General features: G+C 44.8%; 1 protein-coding gene across 7 annotated transcripts in view; it reads left to right on the top strand.

Moving 5' to 3' along the window:
- The window catches only part of limd2 (LIM domain containing 2), a 113,051-nt gene that overhangs the window by 79,915 nt on the left and 11,802 nt on the right, over positions 1 to 21,334 (top strand). For all 7 annotated transcript variants that reach the window (XM_078223736.1, XM_078223734.1, XM_078223737.1 and 4 more), the window contains exon 2: positions 12,661 to 12,751. In XM_078223736.1, the coding sequence (XP_078079862.1) occupies positions 12,749 to 12,751 (3 nt within the window). In that variant the 5' untranslated portion in view covers positions 12,661 to 12,748. The remainder of the gene's footprint in view (positions 1 to 12,660; positions 12,752 to 21,334) is intronic.

Raw genomic sequence — 21,334 nt, 5'->3', positions numbered from 1 at the left:
CGCCGGGGAACCCACGACAGGGGCTTATCATCAGCAGGACCGGACTATCCTGCCCTAAACCTACCACTTGCTCTGGGGCTGGTGTTGGGAGTGAGTATACACTACTCACGTACTTATCATTTGGGGCTGGTTACAGGAGACTGAGTACATACCATATCCAGCCCTTGCCCTTGAGGTTGATTTTAACTTTTAGTGAATAGAGGTTTATAAAATGATGAAGGGGATAGATAGAGTGAACGTTCAAAGACTATTTCCTTGGGTGGATGGAGCTATTACAAGGGGGCATAACTATAGGGTTCGTGGTGGGAGATACAGGAAGGATATCAGAGGTAGGTTCTTTACGCAGAGAGTGGTTGGGGTGTGGAATGGACTGCCTGCAGTGATAGTGGAGTCAGACACTTTAGGAACATTTAAGCGGTTATTGGATAGGCACATGGAGCACACCAGGATGATAGGGAGTGGGATAGCTTGATCTTGGTTTCAGATAAAGCTCGGCACAACATCGTGGGCCGAAGGGCCTGTTCTGTGCTGTACTGTTCTATCTATGTATAAGTACATGATTTTACGAGCAAATAGATTAGCAAAATGCTTTGATCAGGAGATCTGCTACAAAACTGTTTCAGTTTCACTGTACAGGGGCAACTGCTAACAGGGTGTTGGCAGCAAGCTCACTCTCAGCTGACTTGTGTGCAGGTGTCTAAGAGCCTTTATGCAAAACATTCAAGTTCAATTAATATTCTTGGTAAGATGCAAATTCTTGAGTTATTTAGATTTTTATGTATTTTTAAGGAGCTACATTTCCACATTTATGTAATGAAGTTAATCTGTACTGTTGGGTGAGGGTTTAGATTGAGCATCGATTTTTCTTTTCCTGGCCTCAGCTGCAGAGGCTATCTCCTATTTGCAATGGAAGGATTGTTCCTTTGCATTTGGCTCGGTGATCGGGAAGGAGATTGAGAGGAACCCAGGGCAGGCAAGCAAGCCTGAACTTGCCTGGACCATCTTTCTTGTAAGGAAACTCATCTCAATGATGTAGCACCACCGGCCTCCTCACTAGACTCTGGCTAAAACAGCAGACCAGCCCCAATAATGTCACTGAAGGCCAATCTGTCTTCTACCTGGTGTTCCTTCCACATGGGGGTCACCAACCCACCAACGTTACCTTCGAACATCTCCAGGAATTGAAATTCAATCTCCTGGACACTGCTGCAAGCTGGGAGAAAAATCATTGAAATATTACAAGAAAAGGGGTTTTCTCCCAATATATTTGACTTTGGGGGTGTTTTCATTGAGGGGCTACAATCATTTATTAGGTAATAAAACTGCTGTGTGGCAAGGATGGATGTGTTCTGTAAGCAATACTGGGGAGTGAAGGTGTAACAGTTAGAATTGGGAGATCATAGGATAAAACCTCTGAAAATATCCTCAAACCGTTCTGGATCAGGTTAAGATCAGAAGCTGTGGGAAGATGTCAGGACCTTGGCTAGGCAGTCTCACAGCAGATTGTTTCTCCTGCATGAGTTGTTGTCTGTAACAGTCATATCTTTGGAGATGTGAATCACATGATTGGCGGTCTTCACTTTACCACTCCCCACACTGAAGAGTGGGTGACAAAGTTCCAGGTAACGGCCATTACTACTCCATAACTGCTTGGTAATAGCCACAAGCTCCTAGTTTTCCATCATTCTTCGTAGAGAAATGGCTGTCAGCTTTCCCTTCACTTGCAAAGGAAAGTTCAGGGGGTTGGATTTTATGTATTTGAAGGCGGAAAGGGGAATCTCATGAAATTAAGTAGGTGGCTTTCCCCCCATTTTCCCGCCGGTCCCCAACCTGTCTCCCATACTGTGATGGGCAGGGAAGGCTTCAGACAATTCATCTACCCTGAAGTCTACTGTGGCCCTTAAATGGCCAATCAATGGTCAATTATATTGTACTTGCAGCAGGGGAAGTTGATGGCAAGGCGGGTAGCGCAGCAGTTTTCACTGTGTGGGCTGCTGTCGGACAGGAATAGTTCCTCCTTTAGGAGGCCCCTGTATCCACCCTCCCCCACCAGTCTCTCTAACCTCACCCCCCGCCACACCCTCCCTCCCTCAGCCCCCTTTCTGCGGTTGTCAGTCAGGCCTGTCCAAACCCCAGATTCACCTTGAGGTCTGAACTCCATCACTTCTACTTTTGTCAGGACTGCTTGTAATCCCAGCAGTGGCTACTGTCCAATCCTGGCACCACTGGGAACACAGAGCAGCTGGCCAATCAGATTGGCTGGCAGCGCACTAGTCGCTGCAGTGACAAGAGCTGCACTGGATTGAGGTGGAATTTCAAGAGGAACCCTGAGCGCAAGTCCCAGAGCCAGACCACGAGGTAAGTTTTCGGGGTCTAGGGGTGGGTAGGAAAGGCCTGGGTGTGGCACAAAGCAGATGGTCAGGAGAGAAGCTGGGCAGTGGTAGGAAGTCTGGTGGACCTTAAGCGGGGCGCCAAAGTCAAAAAGGGGCTTCAGGTGGAGGCACCCATTCCTCCCCAACCCAGAGATCGAAGCCCGTTCATTTTCAGGCTCCCGTCACACCAGTTAAATCTTTCTGCCACACTAAAAATTCAGGCTGGGTGGGCAATAATTGGCCACTTAAGAGTCTCAATTGGGGCGGCACAGTGGTTAGCACTGCTGCTTCACAGCTCCAGGGACCTGGGTTCGATTCCCAGCTTGGGTCACTGTCTGTGAGGAGTTTGCACATTCTCCTCGTGTCTGCATGGGTTTCTTCCGGGTGCTCCGGTTTCCTCCCACAGTCCAAAGATGTGCAGGTTAGGTGATTGGCCATGCTAAAAAAATTGCCCCTGAGATGCGTAGGTTAGAGGGATTAGCAGGTAAAATATATAGGGATATGGGGGTAGGGCCTGGGTGGGATTGTGGTCAGTGCAGACTCGATGGGCCAAATGGCCTCTTTCTGCACTGTAGGGTTACTATGATTCTATGAATTCTGTCCAAGGCCTTGCCAACCCCAGTGGGAAATTACTGTGTGGTCACGGTGGATGGGAACCTAGAGGCAATCCCATTCCTTCAATTTCACGTTCCCCTCTCTGCGTGAAATTCAACCCATTATTTCTTCACAGGTCAAGATGTTAGCTGTGTGTAACCGCTCCTCTGTAACTGACACTGACAGTCTGCGTGGCTCCTGTGCCAGTCACAGTTCAATGAAAGTGATCAGATTTTCAACTTTCAAAACTGGAACACATCGAAAGCCTTGGGAAGGTGGGGCTAGGTGACCGATGGCAGGAGTCTGGGGGAGGGTAAATTGAAAATGGAAATCATGTGATGACATCTCTCAGAACATGTCCAGCCAGAGCCGACAACCCCATTCTGACACCAACTCAAACGTCTTCATGAAATGTTCCAATTTGCAGGAAGGTTTCTTTAAATTAATTGCAAGAATGATCTCCTAACTCATTCTGCCCGATCGCTGCCTATTGAGGCAATCTCCAGGTTGTCGGCAACAAAGCTTTTTCGTCACGGTGATTTCCGGGCAGGGTGCCACAGTATTTAGCTCACAATGTATTTGTTGTGGGAATGAATATTTAATATGGTTCATGAGTCTTTGGTTAGACCACCTGAAGGCACCAGCCCATTGTTAGCAAGGACATTAAGGTGTGGCAGCATCATACCCAACCATAATCTTGTCTCTGCCAAATTTACAAATTTCAGTACTTCAAACATTTTCACTTCTCAGCCTTTTGGCTAAGACCAAGCGTCAGATCAAGCCCAAGATGGGGTGTAGTGCCTTAACTTGTCGGCTTGTTTGTCTCTCTCGTGGGGACCTTAATTTTGATTTGATTTATCATTGTCACATATATTACTATACAGTGAAAAGTATTGTTTCTTGCATGCTATACAGACAAAGCATACCATTCATAGAGAAGGAAAGGAGAGGGTGCAGAATATAATGTTACAGTCATAGCTAGGGTGTAGAGAAAGATCAACTTAATATAAGATAAGTCCATTCAAAAGTCTGATGGCACGGGGAAGAAGCTGTTCTCGAGTTGGTTGGTACATGGTCTCAGACTTTTGTATCTTTTTCCCAATGGAAGAAGGTGAAAGAGAGTATGTCTGGGGTCCTTGATTACGCTGGCTGCTTTTCCAAGTCATCGGGAAGTGTAGACAGAGTCAATGGATGGGTCTGCTTAGTTCATCTGAACATTGACTTCGTAAATTTACGGATGGAGTAAAAATTTTAAAAATAAAAATTTTCAGCCAGAAGTTGGATTTTATACAGGGAAACATACCTCAAGTAAGAGAGATTTTGTTTGTACCCAACCCAGAGCCACAAGAAGGAAAGCACACTATCTTTCAATGAGAAGTTTGGCTGAATTGTAATGACTCATCCGAACTTTGTGCTACCTTCCTGAGAGCTGATTTATTGATGTCTACTGTGCCATTGTCTGACTAATTATAGAAGTGCAGGTGCAGCTCACGTTTGGAGGACACTGTCATCAATCTTCTGTCATCAGCCAAAGTCTGATTCCTTTTGAGTATTGATGCCAGTGAGAAGGATTTCTGAGCACGTGGGAGTGTTCAGCGCAGCCATTTAATGGTCAGTGAGTGGGCCGCATTCGGATTCCCAGAATGCATTGTGGCACAGTAGCTTTTTTGGGGGGTTTGCTGAGAGAAAATAGAATGCAAGGGGTAAAGTTGAGGGGCCTGAGGGGAAGGAGTGAAGAGTCACTGATGTTGTAGGAAAGGATGGGTGAAGTGCTGACGGGAATTTCTGATATGGTTCGTCAAAGGGAAAAGTCAAAAGTGGGAGGTTTGAACAATTTGAAGAAAACTGTTGGGTCATCATGACGTTGACTGAAAAACCGGGACTGCTGCAGCATAACTGAGACTTCTGGTTACTCAAGGCTCAGTGGGAGGGACAAACTTAGAAACGTACATAGAAAAAAGCAGGAGTAGGCCATTTGGCCCTTCGAGCCTATTCCACCATTCATTTTGATCATGGCTGATCAAATTCAATACCCTGATCCCGCCTCTCTCCCATATCTCTTGATCCCTTTAGCTCCAAGAGCTATATCTAATTCCTTGTTGGAATCACACTATATTTTGGCATCAACTACTTTCTGTGGTACTGAATTTCATAGATTCATTACTCTCTGGGTGAAGAAATTTCTCCTCGCCTCAGTCCTAAAAGATTTAGCCCTTATCCTCACACTATGACCCCAGTAGGGGACTCCCTCAGCATCAGAAATATTCTTACTGAATCTACCCTGACTAACCCCGTTAGAATTTTATCAGTTTCTACAAAGAAAAGCCAGGCAGCGTGCCTTAATGACTATCGTCTGGTGGCTCTGACATCCATCATTACGAAGCACTTTGAAAGGTTAGTCATGGTGCGAATCAATTTCAGCCTCCCAGACTGCCTGGATCCACTACAGTTTGCCTACCACCACAACAGGTCTACAACAGACGCCATCTCCTTGGGCCGAGTCAATCTTGGAACACCTAGACAACAAAGACACCTATGTCAGACTCCTATTCATAGACTACAGCTCAGCCTTCAACACCATTATTGCAAAACCCATCTCCAAGCTCCATGGCCTGGGGCTTGGCTCCTCCCTCTGCGACTGGATCCTAGATTTCCTAACCCACAGATCACAATCAGATAGGCAACAACATCTCCTCCACGATCATCTTCAATACCAGTGCCCCACAAGGCTGTGTCCTCAGCTCTTTACTATACTCCTCATACACCTATGATTGTGTGGTCAAATTCCCCTCCAACTCGATTTTTAAGTTTGCTGATGACACCACCGTAGTGGGTCAGATCTCAAAACAATGATGAGACAGAGTACAGGAATAAGATGGAGAATCTGGTGAACTAGTGCACATTTAATGCAATGTCACCCAGAGCATACATCAAAGCAATAAGTGTAGTGGAGGATGTTGTCCCTGTGTCTGCATGGGTTTCCTCCGGGTGCTCCGGTTTCCTCCCACTGTCCAAAGATGTGCGAGTTAGGTGGATTGGCCATGCTAAATTGCCCCTTAGTGTCAGGGGACTAGCAGAGTAAATATGTGGGGTTATGCGGATATGGCCTGGGTGGGATTATGGTCAGTGCAACATACCATTTGCCTTCTTTACTGTCTGCTGTACCTGCACACTTACTTTCAGCGACTAATGCATGAGGACACCAAGGTTTCACTGAGGATCCACCTCTCTCAATTTACACCTATTCAAATAATAATTTGCCTCTCAATTTTTATTACCTAAGTGGATAACCTCACATTTATCCACATTATACGTCTGTCTTGCATACGTCCACTCAATCAGCCTTTCCAAATCACGCTGAAGCATCTCTGTATCCTCCTCACAGCTCACCCTCCCACCCAACTTTGTATCATCTGCAAATTTAGAGATAATACATTTAGTTCTCTCGTCCAAATCATTAATATATAACGTGAACAATTGGGTCCCAGCACAGTTCCCTGCAGTACTCCGCTAGTTACTGCCTGCCAATCGGAAAAAGACCCATTTATGCCAACTCTTTACTTCCTGCCTGCCAACCAGCTTTATCCATTTCAAGGGACTCTTCTGAGTCAGAAGGTTGTGGGTTCAATTTTAATCTTGCTTGAGACTTTAGCAAGGACTCTAGGCTGACACTGCAGTGAGATACAGAGGGAGTGCTACATTGTCGGAGGAGCCATTTTAAGAATGAGCTTTTGCATATTTAATGCAATGTTACCCAGAGCGTACATCAAAGGTACAGGCCATTCAACCCATTGGCTCGATATCAGCATTTGTGTTCTATGTGAGCCTCCTCCCACCCCCATTCATCTAACCCTATCATATCTTTCCGTTCCTTTCTCGCTGCCTAGCTATCAAGCTTTCCCTTTAATGCTATTAATTATTATTATACATTAGATAAAGGTCCCATCTGTCTTCCAGGTGAACTAAAAGACTCAGCGACACTATTTTGCAGAAGAGGAGGGTGCCTTCTCCCTGGTGTCCTAGTTAATATTTATCAACCAACGTCATTCAAAACAGATTATGAGGTCATTTATCTCATTGCTGTTTGTGAGACATTGCTGTGTACAAATTTAATGTAATTTTCCTACACTACAACAGTGACTGCACTTCAGAACTACTTCATTGGCTGTATAAACGCTTTGAGATTTCTTGATGTCATGATAGGTGCTCTGTAAATGCAAGTCTTTCTCATTTTCTTTGTTTGAAAACTGGTGCAACATGGATCAAAAGGCTCAGTTGGTGACAGCCTTGAACAACTCAGCTTATGATCATCTTGATCAGGTATACGCAGACCATTGCTAAATGTTTAGAAGCGGCAATTAAACCTTACATAGGATTGGCTCGTTATCGGTTATTTTTAGCTTTCACTTTGGCTGTGGAGAAGGCAAGAGTTTATTGTTGATCCCCTATTACGTATGGGGCTGGGGTTACATGTTGGTTTGACTAGGAGCGATGATGAACATCATTAGTGAGCCCAATAGGCTTTTGGGCATCTTGGTAAATTTAACAATTCTGGTGCCAACCCACATACGACCGACTTGCGCCATTTCACAACCTGTAGTGGTGGAGTTTCAGCTCTGGTTTTCTCGCCCAGTACCACAGTCACTGCATACCCACGCTGAAATCTTGTTGCTTCATTCAGCAACTGGAGCCCTGGGGCCTACTGGTGCTTCATTCTCTAGCCACTTTGATGATAGGTTTTTCAGGCTATTTCAATTGATGCCAACTCAGCACTGAAATACAGCACTGTACATTCAAAGGTATGCTGGGGCATCTCTCCCTGTCACACTCACTCTCTATGCTGTGTATAGTCAGATGGGACAACAATCTTCACAAATTCCTCACTGACTCATCTCTTTCCCCAACTACCATAAAAAGACAGATTTTACTTCATGTCAACAAAGCAGAAATTCATTCTGAGAAATCAGGGGACTTTCAGACAGTCAAATTGGACAACTTCTGCTTCTTCTCACTGCAGGGTCACTGAGACTTAAGTCAGTCCTTGCACCGCCATCTATATGTCAGAGATGCTGACAAGTGCCGATTAAATATTCGTGTTAATAAAAGAAATAGGTGCCCTTACAATGATTAAACTAAATGATTTCCCATATTTAAAAGCATAGGCAGGAGATCCCTGAGTAGGATGCAACCCTATCGGTGAAAAAGCAGGGGTGGGGCTCTAAATGACCAGTTAGCGCAAAGAGCAGAATGGATCGAACGGCCTGTTCCTGCTGTGTAAGATCATAGAAACCCTACAGTGCAGAAGGAGGCCATTCGGCCCATCGAGTCTGCACCGACCACAATCCCACCCAGGCCCTACCCCCATATCCCTACACATTTACCCGCTAATCCCTCTAACCTACGCATCCCAGGACATTAAGGGCGATTTTTTAGCATGGCCAATCAACCTAACCCACACATCTTTGGACTGTGGGAGGAAACCGGAGCACCCGGAGGAAACCCACGCAGACACGAGGAGAATGTGCAAACTCCACACAGACAGTGACCCAAGCCGGGACCCGGGACCCTGGAGCTGTGAAGCAGCAGTGCTAACCACTGTGCTACCGTGCCGCCCCGAGATCAAGATCCTGTGATTTATTCACATTAAATTGATCTGACCGTTATATGTAACAACATCATATATCTTTCTTGAAAGCAGTTACAACTTGTGACACAAAGGGGGAGATTTTCGGCCACGCTCACCCCAAAACTGGAAAATCCTGCCCGAGGTCAATGGACCTTTCCATGGTCCATCCCTCGCCCGCTACAATTCCCGTGGCGGACGGAACGTAAAAGCTCGCCCCAAAGTATTTTCAATGTGCCGATTATGGAAACCACCTGATTTTTTTTTACTTCATAGGAAATGGGAGCAAGAGTAAGCCATTCAGCCCCTCATGCCTGCTCTGTCATTCAATTAGATCATGGTTGAACTTCGACCTCAACACCGGTTTTCTGCACTATCCCTATATGCGTGATTTTTCTAATAATTAGAAATCTATCCATCTCTATCTTGAACATGCTCAATGACAACCTCCACAACCCTTACACTGCAGGAATCAACCATTCGGTCCATTCTGCTCTTTGCACTAGCTAGCCATTTAGAGTCTTAACCCTGCTTTTTCACCCATAGGGTTGCATCCTATGCAGTGATCTCCTACATATGCTTTTAAATGTGTTATAGTTTAATCACTAAAAGTGCACCTGTTTTTTTAGCACTAATATTTAATATGTCTTTGTCAGCATCTCTGACATATAAATCGGGGTGGAAAAACTGGGGTAGAGAATTTCAAGGATTCACCACCATCTGAGTGAAGAAATTCCTCCCCATCTGAATCCTAAATTGCCTGCCCCTTATTCTGAGACTGTGCCCTCTAGGCACATGGAGCAGACCAGAATGATACGAAGTGGGATAGCTTGATCTTGGTTTCGGACAAAGCTCGGCACAACATCGAGGGCCGAAGGGCCTGTACTGTACTGCACTGTACTGTTCTATGTTCTATGGTTCTAGACCCCCACTTCCCACTCCCCCCCCAGCCATGGGAAACATCCTCCTGCATATACCTTGTCGAGCCCTGTCAGAATTTATATGCTTCAATGAGATCATGCCTCATTCTTGTAAACCTTAGAGAATACAGTCCCAGTCTCTTCAATCTCTCATACTGGCTGTGACTGCAGAACGCAGCCACAATGTCAGTCCGAAATCATTCCTCCTTGAAGAGGCCTGAATGGAGGTTGAGCTCGAGTCCATTCGATGCTATCTTTTCTGGGCACCTGTGTTACGGACTGTCTCTGAAATCTAAAAGCAACAGCATGGAAGCCAAAAGGCTGAAATGATGCAGAGCATATTGGATTCCTGACCATGAATCAAACATGCCATCAGCTGCAAAACCTCATCACATGAATGCATATAACCAGTATGGATCTGATTCTAATCACATACAGTTCCAATGGAACATTCCCATCTCTCCCCGTTAAGCAGGAGTCCTGATCCAACCAAAACATTTCCCAGCCTATTATAGAGCCCAGCTGTATTTATTTAAGGATTGAGCCCTGGAGCAGAGTTGAATGCTGATTTATTTGATTTGAGGTGACCTGTTTCTTCACAGGCAGAGGGAACAGTTTTGAGACTGAGATGGGGGGGTGGGCGGGAGAGGTGCAAAGCCTCCTTTCTCTTTGCCTGTCTCTCTCTCTCTCACACACACACACAGATTACTGCTGGCTGCTAAGTGAGCAGACTTTATATACAGGCAGCCTGATTCCCACAGGATGTAAGCCCACAGATTCAAACTATCCCGTCGTTCACAACAGGCACGGAAATGCAATTTAGGACTGGTCTATTTGGATGTTTTCAACTCTATGCCATTTACCATACAGAAACATAAACAGGCTGTTTATGAAGAGTCAGGCTCATCTCTAAGGACTTGCTGAGACTGTGGCTTCCTTGGCACATTTGTCCTGTTTCACAGCAGGATAGATTACCCTCAACCCAATGCTCGTTAACCCTTGTAGTGCTGACCTCCTATTTTGGATTTCAAAATGCTCACTCTGAATTACTAACTGCTCAAAAGAGTCGATTTGGTCCTGAGCAGAAAGCTGTAAGAGTCATTCCCTGGTTTGTGCTGAGTTAGTTAGTTGGCCAGGTTGACGGTAAGTGTGCTACAATTGAAACCAGTACACCAGAATGAGGAAGGAAATGAAAGCTCAGGGTGACTGCTCCTGATCGTAATTCAGTGACTTGTACATGTGGGGAGGATTAAACTCAACCCTAACCCTCTCAGTCACTGTCATCTTTTAGCAACCAAAAATATGGCCAATGTATTAATATTTATAGGAAGAATAAAGATACAGGTTAATACAAAAGTAAAACACTGCAGGTGCTGGAGATCTGAAATAAATCAGAAAATGCTGGAGATACTCAGCAGCTCAAGTAGCATCTGTGTAGAATGAAATAAGAGGTCGATGACCTTTCATCAGAACATCATCACCCAAAACATTAACTGTATGCTCAGTATGGAGGAGTACTGAGTTGAAGAAGTGTTATGTAATCAGCAGGAGTTTACCTTGTCCATGTTTGACCAGATGCCATGAGACTTCATGGGGTTCAGAGGCAAGGTTGAGGATCTCCAGGGCAACTCTGTCCTGGACAACCTCCAGGACAACCACCGTGCTCAGCTGGTGGGACAGAACATACCCAGGAATGATGGTTGTAGTGTCTAGGATATGTCTATATAAGGTATGATCTGGTGAGTATGACTATGTCAGGCTGTTGCTTGACCACTCTATTGGAAAGCTCTCCAATTTTGGCACAAGCCCTCAGATGTTTGGAAGGAGGAATTTGGATGGTCAACTGGGTATGGTGTGCTGCTGTTGTTTGTGGTGCCTAAGTCAATGCCAGGTGGTCCATCCAGTTTGATAGCACTGAGTTCACAACATTTAATTATCTTGTGGGACCTTTACTGAGACCAGCTTTCAATTTCAGATTTTTAAAGAATTAATCATAGAATCCCTACAGTGCAGAAGGAGGCCATTTGGCCCATCGAGTCTACACCGACCACAATCCCACGCAGGCCCTATTCTCATTTAATTCAATCAATTGAATTAAAGTTTCCACTCGGGTGGAATTTGAACCCGTGTCCTCAAGACATTAGCCTGGACCTTGGGATTATTATTTGAGTGATATTACTCCTTGTAATAACCCCCACATGTCCATGGAGAATCATTGATTGATCTCCCTGTGGGACTGGTCAAGTACGAGTTCTTCTGGTAACACGCAATGGCTTCCAGTTGGAACTCATTACCCATTAGGGCGGCACGGTAGCACAGTGGTTAGCACTGCTGCTTCACAGCTCCAGGATCCCGGGTTCGATTCCCGGCTCGGGTCACTGTCTGTGTGGAGTTTGCACATTCTCCTCGTGTCTGCGTGGGTTTCCTCTGGGTGCTCCGGTTTCCTCCCACAGTCCAAAGATGTGCGGGTTAGGTTGATTGGCCAGGTTAAAAAATTGCCCCTTAGAGTCCTGGGATGTGTAGGTTAGAGGGATTAGCGGGTAAAATATGTGGGGGTAGGGCCTGGGTGGGATTGTGGTCGGTGCAGACTCGATGGGCTGAATGGCCTCCTTCTGCACTGTAGGGTTTCTATTTCAAAGACTTTTAAATGGTAGGCCCAGGACTCAGCATGCAGTACTACCTGTCCCAGGCAGGGACCAGTGTGGTACACCATGGTTATGGTTTCACTTTGCATGCTGTAATAAATGATGTTCCTTTTCAGTCGGGCTTCCTGAGTTATTACACCTCTGCTGTACTGTGTCCTTCCATTGTAGTTGCTCTTGATCCAACATTTCCATCTGCTCATCCTAGTAGAGTTTACCAGATAGTGAGCAGCAATAGGAACCTGGCCAAGGGCACCAAGTCCAATTGTGACACTCCGTCACTGTTAGCTGGATCAGCACTTCCTGATTTATAAAACCCACTAAAAGGCTAAAGGTTGGAGTGATTAAGCAGGCTGCAAGCACAAGCCTAATGCTATTGAATTGTTGCATTTTTGACAGTTAATACAGGCAGTCATCGGTGTGTTAAACCAGCTTTGTGATTACTGTTCAACCTTTCTCTACAGTAATTGGCTTTCAGTTTATAATCTGATTTATTATGTCTGTTGCAGATGCAGAGACGCTGTTATTAGGAAAAGTGAATTCCACACAAATATATCAGCTTCTTACCTCAACTGATTCTCAGGACACGACAAAAACATGGTACGTATCCCTCGCAGGTGGGAGCAGGTGTGCCTGTCCCTCCTGGTTAGGGAGCAGTTGCGAGTGTGCTATCCCTGATTAGAATTGCTGTATGTGTGCCCCGCCCAGTTTGGTGGGGACATGGGTATGTCCCGTACCTGGTTAAGGTGCACATTTGGGTGTCTGTCCTTCCCTGATTAGGGTGTGGGTAAGACCCTCTGAAAGAGAGGGCCTTCAAAGAGGAGTGGAAGGCAGAAAGTCAGAGGGTTTTAGGAAGGACATTACAGAGTATAGGGCTCTGTGGTTAAGGTTGAGGAAGAGGCAAAAGTCAGAGGAAGGAGAGTTTAAGCTGGAGTTGGAGGATATTTCAGTTATGGAGAAGAGATGAGAATTTGAATTAAGAGGCAATGGTGGACTTGTAAGTAATCCAGGCCAAAAGTAACACGAGACTGAGTCCTGGTACAAAATGGGAAATAAGTAGTAAGAAAGTTGGATCAGTTGATGTTTGGAGAACATGAAGGATGGAAGAATTGCCAGACAAGCATTGGAATATTCACATCTGGAATTAAAAAACGCACTGTTTTGGTGGTGAACATGTGTCTGATGGAATGTATTTGGGGTTGATAGGTCAGGTCAGGCTTGAAAAGGAGATTATACAAAGTTTGGAGATGGTGACTGGGAGGGAGATAGAATCAGTGGTGAAGGGATGGAATTTGTAGAGTTGGTAAGAATGAAAGTAAGCAAAGGCAGACCCACTGGGCAGGACAGCAGTGAAAAAGCCTTCAGAATGTTAGTAGAATTTACCATCTGAAAGATTGCTGAGAGATCAAGGAGGGATGGTGCACATGGTCACAATCACAAAGGGTATAATTTATCACTGCAATTTGGGACATTTCAGTGTTGTGGCAGAATGGAAACCTAACTTTACATTTCATATCTTCTGGATGTCCTGGGGCACTTTACTGTCTATGAAGCACAGTTCTAAAACTGTTAAATGTGGCTGCCACTTTGAACTTTACAAAGTCCCTCAAGCAGTATTGAGAAAAATAAACAAGATCATCTATTTTGGTGGCGTGTAGAATGTTGACCAGGAAGAACTCTGTTGTTCCTCTTTGAAATGTGCCACCGGGTCTTGCACATTCACCTAAACAGGGAAACGGCACATCAGCTTCACACCTCGGACAAAAATAGTTAAATCTCCGACAATGCACAACTCCCTCAATGCTATGGAGATCAAGTCCAGAGTAGGATTTCAGTAGTCTATCTCAGGCACGAATGTTGCCAACTGAGTTAAAACTGCTACTTTAAAATGAATTAAACCTGCAAGATCTCAGCTTTCACTTAATTTTTGCCAGGCATTCCTTCCTTCAGCGCTGGCAAAGTATTTACATTCATTTTTGAAGCTTTATAAAGGTTAAAAAACAATGTACCCCTTTTCCAGGATCACAAGAACAGTATGAGACCACTCAGCCCATCAAGCCTGTTCTGCTGACCATGGCTGATCTGTATCTTAACTCTGTCGACCTGCTTTTGTTCAATATCCTTTGCCTCACAAAGAAAACCAGGGGATCTTGGAATTTTTTATTGAATCCTTATCATCTCTGTTGGGCAGGGAAGCAAGGGAAAAAGAATCACAGATTTTCCATTATTCCTTCTGTCGAAACTGCTTCCTAATTTTACAACTAAATGATCTAGCTATAATTATAAGGTTATAGAGATCACAGAACATTTACAGCACAGAAAGAACCCACTTGATCGGTCGTGTTTGCACCAGCACGTCCTCTTCTTCTGTATTCCATCTTCCATATCAAATCTCTTTTTATCATTTTATGAATAGAATCATAGAATCCCTACAATGCAGAAAGAAGCCATACAGCCTGTTGAGTTTGCGCTGAGTCTCAGAAAGAGCACCCCACCCAGGCTTTTCCCTCCTCTCCTATCCCCGTAACCCCGCACATCTACCATGGCCACACCCCCTAATCTGCGCATTTTTGGACTGTGGGGGAAACTGGAGCACCAGAGGAAACCCATGCAGACCTGGGGAGAACGTGCAAATTCCACACTCACACAAAGCTGGAATCAAACCCGGGTCCCTGGCGCTGTGAGGTAGCAGTGCTAATCACTCCACCACCGTGCCATTCCTAGTGGATTAGATCAGCCATCAACCATCTAAATTCAAAAATATGTGATCTTTCCTCATGATTTAACCCTTCAAGGGTCCAATCTCATTAAATTGGAGCTGCTAGCTCGGTTTTGGAAGTTGTCAACTGTTTAGACTCTGCAGTGAGGGTTAGCTTGGGACAGCTAGCCATCCCCACTACGGGTTTTGCCAATCATAAAATACTCTACTTTATTTGGCTAAAATGAGACTCTGCTTCCTTCCAACTGCATTCATTTTTCTCCCACCATAACCCCACTTTTTCACAGAATCAATTAATATTTATATAATTGCCCATCTCCACTATTTCCTGTTAACATTTGCATTTAAAAATAGTTTTTGTTGATTGTATTTGACTATTGCAGATCTCTTGACAGTGCTGGTGATATTAACATGATTTTGAATTATTTCTTTTCTAATTGCAGTCAACACTTAACTTTTTTTAAACCTTAGTCATCAACACCCTATCTTAATTTTAGCCAGATAGAAATCCTCCTCCTCAGGGGCTCATGTTTGATTTCTTTGACGTTTCTGAAGTATAGTACAAACAGCACAAAATGTTCTCTGAGAATGGACGTACACAACAATGTAAAATGCTGCTTTGAGGGGAAACTGGCTAAAAGCTCTGAACTTACTATAAAAGCACTTTTACATTGAACAGGAAGTAGAAATTGAAAAATGTGAAAACCATTTGAGTGTGAAGACAGTTTTGCTATTTTTAAAAATGTGGCAAAGTTTGCAGATCTACTCACGTTACAAACTTAGCGAGCTTGCACTCCAATCGCAATCACCCAGGGACCCTGCTCTGTTTGCACTCACCCAGGGACCCTGCCCTTGGATTGCCCCACATTGGGGCCCTGCCCTCCATTCACACACACCCAGTCTTTTGAAATGACCCTGGGACCTGACCCTCCCATTCCACCCGCACCCACCCAGGACGCTGCCCTCTTTTGTATCGATTCTGGGACCTGACCCTGTCAGCATCCACCCAGGACCCTTGCCCTCCGCTCATACCCACCCAGGAACACTGCTCTCCTCTTGCATCCATCCAGGAGCCTGCCCTCTTTCACATCAACCCTGGGATCTGACCTTGCCACTCTACTCGCACCCATCCAGGACCCTACCTTTGGACCGCACTACCTGGGGAACCTACACAACGCTCATATGTATGCATATTTTATGAGTAGATGCATCATGTTTCAGAATGGAGCACACACACAAAGAACAAGAAACAGTGCAGCACAGGAACAGGCCTTCGGCCCACAAAGTCTGTGCTGGCACAGCTGCCTTTCTAATCTAATATTTTCTTGCCTCCACGTGTTCATATCCCTCCATTCCCTGCCTATTCATGTATCTATTCAGATGCCTCTTGAACGTTTTTCTAGAATCTGCTTCCGCCACCTCCTCCGGCAGCATGTTCCAGGCATTCACCACCGTGTGTGATTTCCCCCCTCACTTTCAACCTATGCCCCCCCCTCCAGTAATTAACCCTTCGACCCTGGAAAAATGATTTTCACCATCCACTCAATATCCAAGCTTGTCATAATCTTGTAAACCTCGATCAGGTCCCCCCTCATCCTCTGACGCTCCAATGAAAACAATCCATGTTTGTTCAACCTTTCTTCATAGTCCATATCCTCCAAAGGCAACATCCTGGTAAACCTCTTCTGCACCCTTTCCAATGTATCAGCATCCTTCCGGTAGTGAGGCGACGAGAATTGTACACAATACTCCAAATGCGGCCTAGCAGTCCTTATACAACTGTAATATGATTTTCCAATTCCTATACACAACACCCCGACCGATGAAGGCCAGCATGCCATACGCCTTCTTGACCACCTTGTCATCCTGAGTTGCTACCTTCAGGGAACTGCGGATCTGCGCGCCTGGATGCCCCTGTATGCTAATATTTCTAAGGGCTCTACAATTTACTGTATACTTTCCTTCTGCAGTGGACCTTCCAAATTGCATCACCTCACATTTATCCGTTTAAATTCCATCTGCCATCTTTCGGCCCAAGTCTCCAGCTGATTTATATCCAGCTGTATCCTCTGACAATCCGCTACCCCATCCCCCAATTTTTGTATCATCTGAAAATTGACTTATCAGACCACCCACATTTTCCTCCAAATCATTTGTGACAAACAACAGAGGCCCCAGCACGAATCCTTGTGAAACACTGCTTGTCACAGACCTCCAGTTAGATACCATTGGACGATTAACCAGATATGTGCTCTCTAATTGTGACAACATAGCAATTGGTAACAGGTTGAAACATACGAGCCTGCTCCGCCACTCATTACGATCATGGCTGATCATCAAATTCAATATCCTGAAACAGCAGAGGTGTCAGTGTTGTGGTCAGTGGAAATAGTTGTAATGTGGCAATCTGGAATTTACTGCACTGTTTGGATAGATATGCTGACTGGTTATCACTCTTACCTTCCTAGTGTCAGGTTTTAAATGAGAGAAATCTTGGTGCCTGAGGCAGTAGGACAGTGCAACAAGGGGACATGTTTTTCAATTATAGATCATCTCTGATATAGTCAGCGTGTTAATCAGCTGGACTGTCCCTCATAATGAGAATCACAAATCAACAAAAACTTCTAATTTGTAGAGGGGTTGTGAGACTGTGTTAGGGTGTCATTTAAAATCTTGCTTTACAGCTGTCTTTGCCAGCAAGCTTCCCTCAACTCACTTCCCCCTCACCAGAACCCTGCCCACCGTTCACACCCACCCGGGGACCCTGCCCACCGTTCACACACCCTCAGAGAATGCTTTGTAAACCAAATGCTCAAGTTGGGAATTGGTGCAGAGAGGGGCAGGAGGTGCTCCTTTTTATTCTTTTCACTTTACCTTAAGCTAGGAAACTGTAACTTGTATGACCTTGTTAATAACTAGTTAACTTATCAAATAAATAAATAGTTAAGGATATAGACTTGGCAATGCTGGTAGTGTGCCATAACTGAATCATGTGGGAGTTTGTGGAAAATGTTGCAATTCCAGGTGACCATAGTGGCAGTTATCTTCAGCTTGAGCAACTTTGGATCAGAGTAGTTGATGGAATCTGGACTGGAGTCTGATGGGGTATCAGGGAGAGGAGATCATTATCTGGACACTTCGTTCCAGGAGACAGTGACACCCTTTAGCTTAAGTAGAACCTAGGGTGGAATTTACTGCCTCATCATGGCAAAGCCCATTAATTTTGGTGGGAATGGAAAATCCCACCAGCAGGAGAGGCTGTAAAATTCCACCCTTAGAGTTGATCGATGGTCAGGGACAGGGGAGTGTTACTGAGAGTCAGGCAGGTATGGGAATCCAACATGAAGTGATAGGAAAGTAACAAAAATAAACATTGTTCCCTTAGAGGCAGAGACACGAGGAATTATCATGGGGAATAAGGAAATGGCAAAGATGTTGAACAAATATTTGTCTGTCTACACAGGAGAAGACACAAATGACATACCAGAAATAAAGGATAACTAAGGGGCTAATAAGAAAATTAAGGTGATTGCTATCACAGAAAAAGTATTGGAAAAAGTTAAGGCGGTAAAGCCCAATAAATTGCCAGGACTTGATGACCTATATCTCAGGTTCTGAGAGAGATAGCTGCAGAGAGAGCTGATACACTGGGAATGATTTCCCAAAATTCCCTAGATTCTAGAATGGTCCCAGCAAATTGGAAATTAGCAAATCTAACACTGCTATTCAACAAAGGAGGGAGAGAGAAAACAGGAACCTACACGCCAGTTAAGTTGACATCAGTCATCGGGAAGATGCTGGAATCCCTGATTAAGGCAGTCTTAATAATACTTAGAAAAATCATAGTATGATCAGACATGGTTTTACAAAAAGGTCATCATAAGTGCACTGTCACTACACCTATCATTTTGCTAATGATCGAGAGTAGATTGATGGGTCAGTAAGTAACCGAGTTAGATTTGTTGACAGAACATAGTTGGGTAATTTTCCACATTGTGGGGTAGATGCCAGTGTTGCAGCTGTACTGGAGCAGCTTAACGAGGTGTGTGACTACTTCTGGAGCACAAGTCTTCAATACTATTGCTGGAATGTTGCCAGGGCCAGTGTCGTCAGCTATTTTTTGATATTACTTGAGTGAATCGACCTGGCTGAAGATTGGCATCTGTAATACTGTGGACCTCCAGAGAATGCCAAGAGGGCATCCACTTGGCGCTTCTGGCTGAAAATGGTTGCAAATATTTCAGCCTTGTCTTTTGTAATGATATGCTGAGTCCCAGATCACTGAGGATGGGAATACTTGTGAAGCCTCCTACTCTGTTTAATTGTCCACTACCATTCACAACTCGAAATGGCAGAACTGCACAGCTTAGATCTGATGTTGATTGTCAAATTGCTTGGCTGCTGCATACTGCTTTCACTGTTTGACATTCTAGTAGTCCTGTGTTGTACCGTCACCAGGCTGACACCTTATTTTTAGGTATGCCTGATGCTAGTCCTGGCACGCCCTCCTGAACTCTTCATTCAAGGATTGAACCCCTGGCTTGGTGGTAATGGTAGAGTGGGAGAGATGCTGGGCTATGAGATTACAGATTGTGGCCCACAGCATCTCATTACTGCCCAATCTTGAGTTGCTGGATCTGTTCTGGATCTATCCCATTGAACACAGTGATAGTGTCACACAGCTGAATGATATTGTCAGTTTGAAGATGAGACTTTGTCTCATTGTCTCAACAAGGACTGTGCGGGAATCGCTCCTACCAATACTGTCATGGACAGCTTCATTTGTGACAAGTAGATTGGTGAAATGAGATTACGTAGGTTTTCCCCTCTTATTCATTCCCAGTCAGGTCAAGCCTGGCAGGTATGTCCTTCAGGACATGGCAAACTCAGTCAGTAGTGGTGCTGCTGAGCCACTTTTGGTGAGGGACATTGAAATTCCCCACCCAGAGTACATTCTGTGCCCTTGGTGTTCAATGTGGAGAAGTATTGATTCATCAACTGAGTGAGGGCTGTAGATGGTCAGAACAAAATTCTTTGCCCTTGTTTGGCCTGATGCCTGGTGACTTCATGGGTCTGGAGTCAATGTTGAGGACTCCCAGGAAAACCCCCTCCTGACTAAAGACACTGTGCCGCGCCACCTCTGCTGGATCTCTCCAGTCAGTGGAACAGGGCATATTCAGGGATGGTGATGGAGGAATGAGGGATATTGGTTGTAAAGTATGATTTGGTGAATATGACTATGTCAGGTTGTATACAACGTCCTAGATGTTAGTGAGGAGGACTTTGCAGGATCGATGTGACAGGGTGTTTCTGGTGCTTCGGTCGATGTCAGGTGGTTAAATCAGTTTTACTTTTATTTTTCTGTAGCTGTTTGTACAACTGGGTGGCTTGCAGGACCATTTCAGAGGGCGGTTAAGATTCAACCATGTTGTGTGGACCTGAGTCACATGTAGGTCAGACTAGTGAAGGGGTAGATTTCCTGTCCGAAGGGACATGAGAGTACAAGAAAAAGGAAGTCTTTTACAATTGTATAGAAATTTGATGAGACCATACCTGGAAAACTGCGCCATTTTGGTCTCCATTTTTAAGGAAGGATATAGTTGCATTGCAGTTGGTACAGCGATGGTTCATTAGAGGAACTAATCCCAGGAACTAATCTATTGAGAATCAGCGTAAATTGAACCTATACTCTCTGGAGATGATTTCATTGAAACAAATGGTTCTGAAGGGGCTTAACAGGATAGGCACTGAGAGGTTGTTTGCCCTGGCTGGGGTATCTAGAATATGGGGGTTGATCTTTTAGGACTGAGATAAGGAGCAATTTCTTCAGAGGGTGGTGAATCTTTGGAATTCTCTACCCGAGAGGATAGTAGATGCTCCATCGAGTATATTTAAGATTTCTGGTATCGTAGGGCATTAAGGGAGCTGGTAAGAAAGGATAATTGGGTGGAAAATCATCCAGAATTGTATTGGATGACAAAGCAGGCTCAAGGGGCCATATGGTCTATCCTTAGCCTAATTCCCTAATTCTTGTGTTCTCCCCAGTTATGTATAGCTAATCCCAAGACTCAAGTTTGGGGGCAGACATGAAACACAATCCGAAAGCATTAATTAAAAGTTGTGAAAATCTTATACACTGAAAACATTTGACTTAGCAAAACTGGTGACCCCTGTCTTTCCATTACAGGAAAGGGGATAGTAGTTCAATTTTCATTCTCTCTTCTTCAGTGATCACTTGCTAACGAGTATGCTTGTCCACCAAAGAAACTCCGTGTTACTGGTCATGGGTTCTGTGCGTCCTTGCATGGCTAATGAGCCCGATCCTGGAGCTGCATCTTTGACCGCACACTTGGCAGGTATTCCCGGGAGGTGGTTCAGTCCTTGGACTTTAAACGTTGGAATTCCTTTCTCAGGCTCCTTTTCCAGGCCTCCTCTTGCTGTCAGGTGTCCTCAAAGAAATGTGT

This window comes from Mustelus asterias, chromosome 11 (assembly GCF_964213995.1).
Source record: "Mustelus asterias chromosome 11, sMusAst1.hap1.1, whole genome shotgun sequence".
Lineage (NCBI taxonomy): Eukaryota > Metazoa > Chordata > Chondrichthyes > Carcharhiniformes > Triakidae > Mustelus > Mustelus asterias.
This window is presented reverse-complemented; position numbering and strand designations above follow the sequence as displayed.